Source organism: Antechinus flavipes, chromosome 2 (assembly GCF_016432865.1).
Source record: "Antechinus flavipes isolate AdamAnt ecotype Samford, QLD, Australia chromosome 2, AdamAnt_v2, whole genome shotgun sequence".
Lineage (NCBI taxonomy): Eukaryota > Metazoa > Chordata > Mammalia > Dasyuromorphia > Dasyuridae > Antechinus > Antechinus flavipes.
Genome location: NC_067399.1, coordinates 486253277 through 486266899, shown reverse-complemented (window position 1 = coordinate 486266899; position 13623 = coordinate 486253277). Strand labels below are relative to the sequence as shown.

The 13623-nt window shown below is 42.2% G+C and overlaps 1 protein-coding gene across 2 annotated transcripts in view; it reads right to left on the bottom strand.

The window, feature by feature from the left end:
• Window positions 1–4195: 4195 nt before the first annotated feature.
• NKD1 (NKD inhibitor of WNT signaling pathway 1) overlaps window positions 4196–13623 on the bottom strand; it is a 111311-nt gene continuing 101883 nt past the window's right edge. For both annotated transcript variants that reach the window (XM_051979819.1, XM_051979820.1), the window contains 4 exons: window positions 11520–11667; window positions 10533–10617; window positions 9123–9250; window positions 4196–8112 (listed from right to left, as the gene is read on the bottom strand). In XM_051979819.1, the coding sequence (XP_051835779.1) occupies window positions 7544–8112; window positions 9123–9250; window positions 10533–10617; window positions 11520–11667 (930 nt within the window). In that variant the 3' untranslated portion in view covers window positions 4196–7543. The remainder of the gene's footprint in view (window positions 8113–9122; window positions 9251–10532; window positions 10618–11519; window positions 11668–13623) is intronic.

The following is a 13623-nucleotide window of genomic DNA, read 5'->3' as shown; positions in this document are numbered from 1 at the left end:
AAACTGTCAAGTCCTCTGCCACTCTGTCAATTCCTTGAGGGTTGGGACTCTTTTCTTCTAGTCTTCCAGACCTACCCCCTCACCCCTAGCATAAAGGCCTGGTACATGAGGCATTCATTTGTTGATAGATTGACTGCTTTCTAAGAGCCCTTTCAACCTTTTTTTGTTCAGTGGCACCCTTAAATTATTCAAATTCCCATGGCATCCTCAGAAACTGGATGAGAGGACGCAGAGCTGTCCAGGTAGATAGGAAAGGGAAAATAGGGCTTTGAAAGAGTGCAATAAGGCAGATGAGGGAAAGAAGAGTCGTGTCTCTCTATAAATACCAATCAGGAGGGCTCAGGCTAAGAAACGATATGATGGGAGCTGTGCGTTTGTTAGAAGACTCAGTTCTCCATCTCGATATTTCAGTTTTCTCATTTTGTAAAATGACAACCTGATTTCTAAGGTTTCCTTCCTTCTAAAATAGTCCATCACTCTTCTCTTCTAGTCCTTGATTCCCTCATCCATAAAATGAAAATAACAATCACCCTACTTGCCTCTAAGGACTGGAAATTAAAGCTAATTTGATAAACTGGTCACAATTATAGAAATGAGAACCATTATTATTAATATTTTGATTATTATCATTTCAGGATCACAAAGTAGAGACAAGTCCTAACCTATTGTATTTGACTTGAGAGGATAGAAATTAACAATAATTGTAATGATAGCATTTGATTCTTTATATAAAGAATATGATTCTTTAAGACTTAAGAAACACTTTATATTATTTCATTTTATTGTCACATCAACTTTGGGAGATGTGTCATTATTGTCCCCATTTCACAGAGAGGAAACTAAAGCAGCCAATGGGTAAGTGATTTGTCCAGAATTCATACAGCCAGTAAGTGTCTAAAGGAATATTTGAACTAAGGTCTTCCTGATTCCAAACCAATACCATTTACTTTACCACCTCATTATCTCAAAGCTAGGAGCAAAAAGAAGATGGACATAGAGATGGAGACAGAGAGAAGAGGGAGAGAGAAGAGGAGGAGAAGGAAAGACAGTGACAAAGAATAAATAAAGAGAAAGAGACCAAAAGAAAGAGAAGAAAGATGGGGGAGAGAAGAAAGAGAGAAAAAATAAAGACAGAGAGAGAAAGAAAGAGAGAGAGAGAGAGAGAGAGAAGAGAGAGAGAGAAGAAAGAGAGAGAGAGAGAGAGAGAGAAGAAAGAGAGAGAGACAGAGAGAAGAAGAAGGAGAAAACAGAAAAAAGATGAAAGAGACAGAGATAGGGAGAAAAGAGAGACAGAGAGAGACACACATACATACATACAAAGACAAGAGAGAAAGACACACAGAGAGCCAGAGAGAGAAATTAGGTCTACATAAGAAAGAAAGCTTTAGCCTTTAGAGTTGTTCAAAAGGGGAATGAGCTGCCTCAGACGGCTCCCAGTCACTAAGATCATCAAGTGAGGATGCTCTCAAGGAAATACCTGCTTAGCTATTGGTAGATGAAGTAGCCTCTGAGGTCCCTTCCAAACCTGAAATTCTGTGATCCCAGTATGAATCCATGCAGAGCAAATACTTCTGGGACACAGATATTGGATTTTGGATTTGGAGTTCCAATCCCAGCTTGACTACTCTTAGAACCTATGTAATCTTGGGCAAGTTACATCTTCTGGCTTCAGTTTCTTCCTCTGTAAAATGAAGGGGTTGGACTAAATTACCTATAAGGTCCCTTGTGGGTTTAAATCCTTTGATCCCATGAAAATGACTCTTAAGTCCTCCCTTCCCAAATGCCTTTCCCTTTTCATTGACAACTATTATAATGTAAATATATCAGTGGTATCTGGATTGTAGACCTCTCTTGGCTGGGAACCGTCTACCTATCACAGTGGGTATTTGGGGATTTCATTCATTTGAAGGGAGATTGGCAGTTGTGAACATACCAAACATGTTCCTCTTTTTTCCATTTTCAGCTTTACCTAGTGTTGCAATTTGGTGATTAGAGCACCTAGGTTTGAATTCTATTTTTGCTCCTGTGTGACCTCAGGAAAATCATTTAGCTTCTCTAGATTTCATTTTCCTTTTCCACAAAATAAAAAGATTAAACTAATAGTTCTATGGGGTCCCATCCAGCCCCAACCTCTATGCTTCTCGAATATCCCTTTAATTCAGATTTAGAACTAGAAGAGACCTTAGTGAATGGGGAATCCAACCCTTTCATTTTATAGAATAAATGACATGACACAGGTAACAAGTGGCAGTGCTGGGATCTGAACCAGGATCCTGTGACCCTCTATTGCACCATGATTTCTCATATGCAATACCTAAGTGGAAGGGGAATTGGAGGTGGATTCATGGAAGCTTCCTTAAGTCTTAGTTCCTTTAGGAAACTACTCCTCAGAGTTGAAGAAGGAAAGAATATCTTCCCTCCTCACTATCTTGTCATTCTTCAATCCTCCATCCAGGAGGCCTGTGGCCCAAGTTCCCATGCTTCCTGGCATTTTTTGCACCATTTCGTGGGTTTCCATGATTTTCCCTCCTCTATCTCCCAATAACACCTTGTGGTGCACTTCTTCTCAGGAAGGGATCAAGGAACTGGAGTCAACCTATACTACAGACAGCTAAGCCTTTTCTGCTCATTTATTTTCAGCTCCTGATAATCACTGATGGAGAGATAGATGCCATTAATTCCAATCTCAACATTTGACTAATGAGGCCGCTGAAATGTAAAAACAGTCAATGAATTGTTCACAGTCACCAGCTGATGTTTAAATTCAATGTTCCTTCCATTGTATAGGTTAAATTTCATTTGAATTGACTTGGAGGAAATTGAGATCAAATTCATGAACACACAGGGTTTTCTGCTCAAGATTCAGCCTATGTGTAACCCCAATGGGCATTTCTGCTATTTTTCTGCAGGGCAGATTCCCAATGTCAGTGCCTTGAGAAAGAGAAGGCAATGGAGTGCCATTCCCTTCTTCAAGCAGCTTCATGGGCTCCACATTGCTCCTGGAATAGAATATAAACTTCTCTGTCACTTAAAGTTCTTTATAATCAGGTTTTTTTATATGTACTCTTTGTTAGCTTTTCATATATTTGTTTATTGTTCCCATTAGATTGTAAATTTCCTAAGGACAGGAACAGTCTTTTGTTTCCTTTTGTTTCCCTATCTCTTAACATGGTGCCTGGCCCATTTGAAATCCTTAATAAATGTTTATTGACTATTTCATTCAGGCCTGCTGGCATTCTATGCCCTTCTTCCCTGACCTATGGGAAGGGAAGCAATATGAATTCTGACCATGTATGAACCAGAAAAGACTACTAGGTCACAAATCAGGAATCTTGAGTTCTTTTACTATCCAGCTGAAAGACTTTAGAAAGGTCATTTTGTCCTGTTCCTCAATTTCCTCACCCAGGCAATTGGAAGAATAGCATCACCTGGACACAGAGATAAAAAGAAGTCATTGTTACAAATCAGGGTTGAGACTTTCCCGTTTGACAGGTGCACCTAAGATGGGGCATATGGGCACTGTGAGCACAGCCCTAGAAATGAAGGGCCCATTTGTTGTTCAGTCATTCAGTTGTATCTTATACTTCACAACCTCTCCAGTGGTTCTCAAACTTTTGTTCTATCTTTATACTATTTTAAAAACTATTGAGGATCTGTCTAAAGAATTTTTGTTTATGTGGTTATATTGATATTTACCATATTAGAAAAAAAACTAATTTGAATTTGCAGACCTTCTGAAAGGGTTTCAGAGACCACCAGAGAATCTCTGGACTTGACTTTGAGAACCAGTGTTTCTCAAATGAGGCTTTCTTGGCAAAAATACTAAAGTGGTTTGCCATTTCCTTCTCTGGAGGATTAAGGTAAATAGAAATTAAATGACTTGCACAGAGTCACATAGATAAGAAGTGCCTGAGGCCAAATTTGAACTTTGGTCCTTCCTGACCCCAGATCCCTTACTCTATCCACTGAGCCATCTAGCCACCCCCAAAAGTCAATAATTGAACCCTAGTTCTCCCAGGAAGGACTCCCTCATACCAAAATAGAGATGAAGAGGTAAAAGTCAAAGTTGGGGTTTATTAATTCTGTTTGTATCCTCTGGCAGAGAGAGTATAGCATATTAGTAAGCAATTCATAAATGCTTATTGATTAACTGATTAAGCATTCCAAAATTCAGAGGCAAGCAGGAAAACAGGCATCCAGAGGATGAGTTTAATTGAATGTTTTTGGAAAAGTTTGTGAGAGAGGGACCCCAAAACCCCACCACAACAAGGAAAGATGCAAGACTTTCTGAACTAGTAAAACTTTAATTAAGGAGAATTCCTCTCAGCACATTTTTTTTTTTTGCTATTAAATAAATAAAGCATTTAGTCAAAACCATCTCTAGTTACTATACAAAATACTGAAAAGCAAACATCAGGAAACATAGGTTGGGGGGAGGGGGCGGATGGGGAGAGGGGATGGCGTGGATAGAAAGTTCCAAACTAAAGCCTCCCCCTGCCACAGGAGCTAAACCCTGCCCGTGTCTGCAAGTAGGTCTGTGACAGTATTAATATTCATGGGACCTTTCACATGATCACCCCATGACAGAGCTTGTCTTTTGGATCCGGGGGTAGAGGTGGGGGGGCTGGTGGGAGGGAGGGGGAGGAGGCGGCGAGGCGAGGCAGGAAAATGAATTTCAAAGATTCGATCAATCGCGAGAGCATATTCCAGGAGTCCACTTTCATTAGCGGGAATGCTGACAGGGGAGTTGGGAGTCAGCGATGAGATGCAAGGGCGGGCGTGATTGCCGCTGTTAGCGTCTCTGACAAGCTGCTCTTTGGGGGGACTTCAAGCGGCTCCTCCGCCGCCCCCCGCCTCCCACCTGCCCCGCCCCGCCTCCCCTCCCCGAAACACATTCAAGGGATGTTCTTGGCATTTTAAAAATTCCCCCGATCCCTTTGGCCCTGTAATGATTTGTGATTTAAAAAAGGATATTTGAAAAGAAAGAAACAAGGAAGAAAGTAACAGCGGCAGCTCCTGTCTGCTCCCCTTTGCCAAAAACCCTAATTGGCAATCCTCTGTCGCGGGGGGAGCCCCCTCCGCCTCTCCGAGAACAATGGCGTGACGCCGCTGACAGCTGGAATGTACATTCTGGTGTTTGCATGCTTCACAACACGAGTCACTCCAACACACCAGACTTCATTAACACGAGAATATAAATAAGCTTATTCCTTCTGCTCAACGTGGAGATGCCTTCTCTCTCCAGTCCGTAATTATATATGTGTGCGTACATATATAATAGGCATATTGTGTGTGCGTGTGTATACACACATCCCCACACACAGAGTAAAAAGACAATATAAAGAGAGTCGGAGGGGCTTCCTGGAACAATTCCGGGGGCAGAAAAGCCGGAACCACCATGTACAGATAATTCAGTCTTCTGTGTAATTATGTGAGTGGGGAGATGCGGGTGGTGGGGGGTGAGGGGGGACAGTTGTTTGGAAACTGGAAAATCCATCTAAGCGCCTGTAGACCAAGATGAGAAATCCCTAAATAAAACAGAATAGAGAACTGACAAGTTTCTAGATTGTTTTTTCTCCTCTCGCTTTTTTTTCTTTTTAAAGAAACTTCAATTATAGAGGGACAGAGAAGATCTTGAGAGACATGCAGCTTCGGGAGTAGGAAAAGGAAAAGAAAGGCAGGCTGTAATAGTGGAAGGGTTTTGGAGTTCTCCCTGGTTTAAGTCCCCAAAGCTACTGTTTTGATCCAAATAAGCATATGGGGGAAAGGCTCGGATTCCTCCTCTAAGATTGAAGGGGGAGAAAAAAGAAGATCTTCTCTGAAATGTCTCTGAAAATGTTCCTTTGGAAAACCATCCCTGTTCTCCAGAGGCCCAGGAGAGCCAGACATCCATATTCTATTCTCAAAGCTATAGGATGCTGGGAACCCACTACATAAAAAGGAAAGCATTCCAAAACGGACCCAGCATCCTCCAAAATATTCCACAGACCCCCTCTCCCACTCCATGACAACCTGAAGCCAAAAGTACCCTCACCAGAGAGAGCAGGAAAAGGTAGGAGTTGAAACTCACACACACACACATGAAATGCTCAGCGTGCCCCTTTTCTCCTTCTTTCTGGCCACGTCCAGCCTTCACCACGCAGCCAGACTGCAACCCTTCCTGTGGATTGGCCGCCCAGGCCCAATGTTCAGTTCTGCCCAATGCTGCCAGTGCCCTCTGACCCTATTTCCCCAGCCTCTCTCCTTCAGGTCTGCCTGATCCTGTCCCTCTTAAAGAGAAGGCGGGAGAGGAGAAAGTGTGGTATGCTTGCTTAAAAGAACACAGGGGCAGACCCCACTAGGGGGTAAAATTAAACCACATATCCCCGACCACAGCCACTTACACGTGAAAACCCATCTCCTGGGACAATAATTATATTTCAGAGAATCAAATCACAGATTTCTACAACACAAGAAAATGTACCTGAGTGTGTATATTTATATAAATATATATAGAGACAAAATAATATCTGTCTCTATAAATAGCTATATTTATATAATTATGTAGGTATGTACAATATATTTGCCAGCACTATAAGGGGAAAGGGTTTTTAACATTCTCAGTCACAACAACGATTTCAGAAGGAAAAGCCAACACACAACAGCTGGGAACAGGCCCAATTTTGTTGAAGGCAGGACTCAAAAAAACCAAAACAACGGTCCTGCGCCCATGTTCCTGTGGTCACTCCCTTTTCCAGTGGTTTTCCAAAACAAGTGTGGTTTCAGAGACAGACTTCAGCTACATGTATGTACATGTACTTCCCTTAAGAGCGAAGGAGAAGAGGAGAGAAGGGGGTTTCCTGATTTTTCCATCATAGAACAGTCAGGATTGCCTTCAGAAAAGAATCTGGGATTCAGACGAGGAGGTTGCTGTTTGGGGTAACTCCAATGACAAGCACAGCTAACATTCCCAGGGATAGGAATTAGGCCTACCAGACACCAAACAGGCCATGTAACCAGAGTCCATCAAAACCCCCCCGGAGCACATTACAATCAATTAAGGGGCAAATTAAAATCTAAGTAATACTAAGAGGTAGCAACAGTTTGTCGTCTCAGCAATTCTAAAGGTCTCTGGAAGCAGGACCAGGCAGCCAAGTTTGCCGGGGGAAGGCTGGAGTACAGGAGGGGAAATGGAAGCCAAGGAACCACTGGCTTATGGTGGTGGCCCTGCGCCCCCTCCCTCCCTGTGCAATGACCATCTGCAGGGAGAGCCCAGTTCTGACAGCCAGGGACTGCCTCTGCCATCCTCACAAGCCGCTACAAAAATTCACAAGTTGTTAATTAAGTAAGCTATGCAGTTTCCACAATATATAAATTAAGGTAAGTTTCTGTGTTTCCATATAGTTTCTAAAATGGAGACTAGTTGGATATTAGTGAAGTAACAACAACAAGAAGAATAATTATGAATAAGAATAATAATGCCTTGGGAGTTGGACATCTTGGGAGAGGGGTTCCTTCATACTGCGGTGGGGGTGGGGGTCTCTTGAGTGTGGGTGGGGCTGCTCTATGTCTGGTAGAAGTGGTGGTAATGGTGGTGATGTTCGTGGTGGTGGTGATGTTCGTGTCTCTGGACCATTTGCCCCACCTGGCCCTCGTACAGCACAACCGCGGGCAGATCTCGCACATGTTCCTTCTCCACCACTGTGCTCCCAGGGGGCTGCAGGCTTTTGCACATCTGCTGGCTTTCCTTGGCTCTCTGCTTGTGTTTCTTGTGCCCTGGCGGGGCCGGGCCAAGGAGGTAGGGTGGGACAGGGCGGGCCGTTGGGGAAGCCAAGGGGATGGTAGGTCCCAGGATCGATTTGCTTCTTGCTCCCCTCCCCGGGTGGGCTGACCCCACGTTTTTGCTCTGGGCTTTGGGGGACTTTACAAAGTGCTTGCTCAGATCCTGACCACCCCGGAGGCGCTGCTGGACTTCTGCAATCTTGGCGTATGGAATGTCCATGAAGTGAAAGGGGCCCGGTTCTGCCCCCTGGGACTTCCTGTGGTGCACATGGATGGTTTCGGGTTCGTGGGAGCGAGATCGAGTCTGGATGGGGACTCTGGTGGGCAGCTCAGGCTTCTGGGAAGGAGAGCCTAGGAAGCAACAAGCAGAGTCAGTTCTCTAATACCTCTGAGCATGAGCTCACAGCCCTGAACAGAGACAGATTTCACAGAAAGAGAATTTTCCCATTTCTCCGGTACTCCCCACACCCTGGAACAGCATAGAGCTACAAGACCCTGCTATATAACTGATCACAAGGCTGATTTTCTCTCACCCCACAGTGTCATCTACCTCAATTGTCCTTTCTGAACTATCGGACATGAAGTAATAATTTCTCTGGCGCCTGTGCTAGCTTTCCCACTGCCTTCTCTTTCTCATTCTTGAACTCAACTCCCATGCACCCTTACTGTCTACCAGCTCAAAAAAAAAAAAAATATATATATATATATATATATATATATACGTATTATTGACGTTCACAAAGTAGGATGCCGCTCAAACCACCTTCCAGCTTATTTAATACAGTCCCTTCTGTGTATTCCATGCTCCAGTCAAACTGGACAAACCTCTGCTTTCTGAGCGTGCTCTGCACTTTAACAGTCTTGGTTTACAGTGTCCCCCAAGTCTAGAGTGTCTTTTCTTACCCTTGCCCCCATCCCACTTCTTTACCTCCTGGATTTTTATTCGTCCCTCAAATTAAACTCAAATGCCACTTTCTTCATGAAGTCTTCTGTGATTCTCCTGGTCAGTAATAATCTCCTGGGACCTCCCTTGATACTCTGATTTGTAACTTTTCAAATATACTTTTCATATAATGGTTACAGTTCTCTCTTTCAATGTCTTATCACTGTGCTAAACCCTGTACTCCATGAAAGCAGGACCTTTCTTTCCCAGGTAAACTTGTATTTTTCTCTTACCTAGTACAACAAGCTATACACAGTATACATGAGATAAATGCTTATTGAATTCATTATGAAATGACTGGTTTTAAATGATCCCAGAAGTCAACATAAGGGACTTCTTCAACTAGCACAGGGATGCTCATTCGGATGAATTATTAAGCAGCAATCAAACTTGCCCTACCCTCGAGGGATTTCTTTACCTGGTCCAAACTTGGATGTGTAGTTTTCTATCCCTGCAAGATCTAAATAGTGGTTTCTTCTTTCAATGTTCTCATCCACACAATGGTGGTAGCGCCCAGATTGCTCCAAGTGGGCATCTCCATGGTACCTGGAAGGGAACAGAGAGGCATCTGAGCAACTTCACAAATAAGTAGGGGAGATAGGTTACAGGAAATAAAGTGGGTACGATACAATGGAAAGAACCCAGAGAGGAATTATTAAATTCCTGGAAGTGCAGCTTCAAAATAGTGCTTCATAGTCTCAGCAGCAGCAAGTGGGCCAGCCTGAGGGCAGGAGGACAGGTAAGGTTTATCTACAGAGTAAGAGGTTTCCCCTTTCTGATGATATTTGAGGTCCTCCACAATCCTCCATTTTAGAGAAATTAGAGTGGGAAGGAACCCAGAGATTTCCTGATGAACCCCGACCAAAAGAGGTAAAGTGACAGTCACTTTACCTTGTTTGGTCTATAAATTAAAGTTACTAAGTAATAGAACTAGGATTGGAACCCAAGCCTTCTCATTCCAAATCATCTACTTTATAATATCTCAATCCTTTTCTTTAATCAACTTTCCAATTTAGTCAGGTCAGACTTTTTGTTGTTCCCCCAAAATACTATTCATATCCCCCATCCTGAACCTTTGCTCATGCTACCGGAATTGTTCCCTAATTCCCAGAATTCCCTCTTCTCATTCCAATCCCACTCCATCCTTCAAGGTCCTGCTTGCCCCATACCTTCCCTCATCAGGCTGACCCACATCTATCTCGTTCTTTTCACCTCCTATAGCGCGAGTAGTCATGATTACCCAGCCTGACACCTACAAATGCAGCCTTCTAGTATTCTCAAATCTTTGTCTTACACATAGTAAGAGACCAATAAACAATTGTACAATTGCAGATTTTTACCTTTCTGGGTCTCAGCTTCCTTATCCAAGAGGGAATTATACTAAAAAATGGTCACCCCTTAACTGTTTCTTTTTGTTTGTTTGTTTCTGTTACTAGACTGTAGGCTCTTTAAGGGCAAGAACCACTTTTCTTTCTTTTCAAGCTTCCCCCAGAAGTAACCATGCCCCAAATTCTTGCTGATCAGCTGAAACCTTTGGAGCCCTTTCCCATGAGGTCCTTTCAAAGAGCAGCCTCAATCTTTTTTTTTTTTTTTTTCATTAAAGCTTTTTATTTACAAATCACATGCATGGGTAACTTTTCAACATTGACCCTTGCAAAACTTTGTGTTTCAAATTTTCCCCTCCTTTCCCATCTCCTTCCCTCCCAGAGATGGCAGGTAATCCAATACATGTTAAAATACATGTTAAATCCAATATATGTATACATAGTTATACAATTATCTTGAACAGCCTCAATTTTTGCCAGTCCCCAATGAGGATATTCCTTACCTGAGAGGAGCACGTTGTTTCTTCTCCAAGCTCCTCAGCTCTTCATTGGTCTTGCTCTCTGCTCTGCGCCTCAAGCTTGGTAGGTCTGTCCCCCATACCCAGGAAAGCACAGAAACAATGTCCAATGAGGGTCTAATTTTCATCCAACTTCATTTGATGTCATAGTACTTTGTCCTTCATTTGCACCCTCAATGTACTTTATTTTGTGTTACATTTATCTGTTTGTATATGTCTGATCATTCTCCCCTAGATCTAAGCTCCTGAAAGGCAGGAGAACATATCATATTTGGCTTTGTATTTCTCCTAATACTATTTTGTACTCTACAGACATTTCTTAAGTTTCTGGAATCCAAAGTCAGTCAGTTATGCATTGGTCCAAGTTTTTGCCTCAAGAGACATTTTTAAAAAAGGTATTTGTGAATCACAACTTCCCAAAAATAAGGCTACGAAAGCTAATAAGAAACTAGCATAGGACCCAGGGTTAAGTTGGTGTGGTAAAAAGGAACCTCTTATCCAATATGATCTAAACACAAAACACTTGGTGGATACTCCATTTTCCCTTAATAATTCTTCCACCTATTGATTTCCCAGTCCAATATTCTATAATCTAGTTCCAGAATCTCTCTCCTTCCTGAGACAGACCCTGTAATTGTTTCAGAACTGAAATGTCACATCTCTTCCTGCCTTTGTTTTTGTCATTCTAAAATAAAAGCCTTTCCTTTTACCATTCCATTGATCCAAATTCTTCAGGTCTCAGTTCAAGTCTTACCCTTCAAGTCAGAAGCCTTTGCCTTTTAAACTCGAGAGTCAGCAATTTCTTTCCTTTTCTTGTATGGCAATTGATTTCTGTAATTCCTCTATGAAGAAATTCACTTGCCATCCCCCCACCCCAACCCTCTCTGCAGAGGTGAACCTCACAAAAAAGGGGGGGTTAATTTATTTGTACTCTTGTTTTCTTCCCTTCTACAGTTTACCATTGATTCTTACCAGCATGATTGAGCAAAATACTCTTCCTCTTCTGACTCCCATCTGGAGCCACTGTGAGTTTCACCCGCAGAGTCTTGCTGGATGTAGGGGAATGGTTGACTGAGGAATCGACTACTTCATAGATAGTATGGAGCAAGCTAGTGATATCCTGGATGGGAGATTCAAGAAAAATTTCACACTGGGTTTTAACCAAGAATTTTCATATATACTAAGAAAAATAAAGTTAGGAAAAAAGTAGAGACAAAATTAATAGCCTGCTACCAATTAAGCTAGGTGGGTTAGTGAATAGAGTGTTGGACTTGGAAAGACTGATTTTCCTAAGTTCCAATCCAGCCTCAAACACTTACTAGCTGTGTGAGCCTAGGTTAGTCACTTGATGTTGTTTGTCTCTGTTTCCTTCTCTGTGAGATGAGCTGGAGGAGGAAATGGTAAACCATTCCAGCATTCTTGCCAAGAAAACCTTAGGATAACAATAATTTAGTCAGACCTGAATGAAAAATGACCGAATGACAACAATTAATAGAAAGATTGTCAGAGGTACTGCGTTCATGCAGGCTTTGAACAAATCATTTTCGCTTTCTGGCTTCTTCATCTGGAAAATACAAAGGTTGGACTAGAAGGCCTGTTATTTTTATTCTCCAGTTACAGATCTATGATTCTGTGACTGAGGGTCATGTTCTTACAACTCTCTCCAAAGTTACTGCCAAACACTGTGGGGATATCTAATAATAATATTATTGTTCTTAATAACATTATTAATAAGCATTTTCTCCTGCCTCTTCTCCCATTCTCACCCTTGTTCTACCTCAGAGCCAGGGTTAGCTCTTTGTTCATTTCTATCACACCTGTTCCTGGGTCACTGAGGCTGTACCAATGTGACCCAGTTGCTCTAGAATGCTCGAATTCTCAGGGATGTTCGTGAGAGCCTGCACTGGGATGGGCTGCTTCTCTCCCCTAAAATTAGCCCTGCCAGTCAGCTTGTCAAGATGAGATTTGGGAGCCTAACTGGACAACAAATGTTCCTCTTGAAGAAGCTCAAGTGAAAAGAAAGTGTTCTTAATACTGAACAACATCAACCAGTTTCTCTGGGTATCTTTCTCTTCCTGTGCTGTGGTTCATACGGTCCCACACGTCTGGAACAGACTTCCCCTGCCCTATTTATACCTCTTCGTAGAATCTCAAAGTTGATATGCACCTTGGAGGCCTTTTAGTCCAATCTGTGTCTCCCAAAAGAATGTTATTGAGTTGTTTTTCATTCATGGCTGACTCTTCATGACTCCATCTGGGGTTTTCTTAGCAAGATACAGAAATGGTTTGACATTTCCTTCTCCAACTTATTTTATAGGTGAGGAAACTGAGGCACACAGGGTTAAATGACTTGCCCAAGATCACCCAGCTAACAAGTAAGAAAATACATCCCCTACAATATACCTGACAACTGGTCATCTATCCTTTGCTTAAAGACCTCAAGTGAGAGGCAACATACCAAGGCAGCGTAGTCCACTTTAAGATAGCTCTAATGCTTGGGAAGTTTTCCCTTACATGAGGCCTAAATTGTCTCTAACATCTACCCATGGTGTCTAGTTCTGTCTCCCAGGTCAAGCAAAATAAATTTAAATCCTCTTAGTCAACACAGCCCTTCAAATACTTGAGCACAAGTATCATATCCCACATCTAAGCCTTCTCTTCCTCAGGATAAACATCCCTGCTTCCTTTAAGCAATCCTTACTTACATGGATTTATGGTTCTTTCCTATCTTGTCTACCTTCTTCTGGGCACACTCCTGGTTATCTAAACAGGATGCCCTACAATGTTAAGATCCTTCTTCCTCTTCCTTCAAAGTCCAAGCGTGACCACCTTCATGAAGCTTTCCTGACTCCATCCAGATCAAAGGGATTTCTTTTACCTAAATTTCACCTAAATACTCTAATTGCTTCAATAAATTCATTTTTCTTTGCCATTTTACTCTGAACATCTTGATAACAGAGTCTGTGTAATATATATCTTTGTACTTCCAGAACCCCAGTAAAAAGCCTTGTATATAGGAGGTGATCATTAATGTTTACCGAATTTAATTTCCCTAATAAACACCATCCCTTGTGTT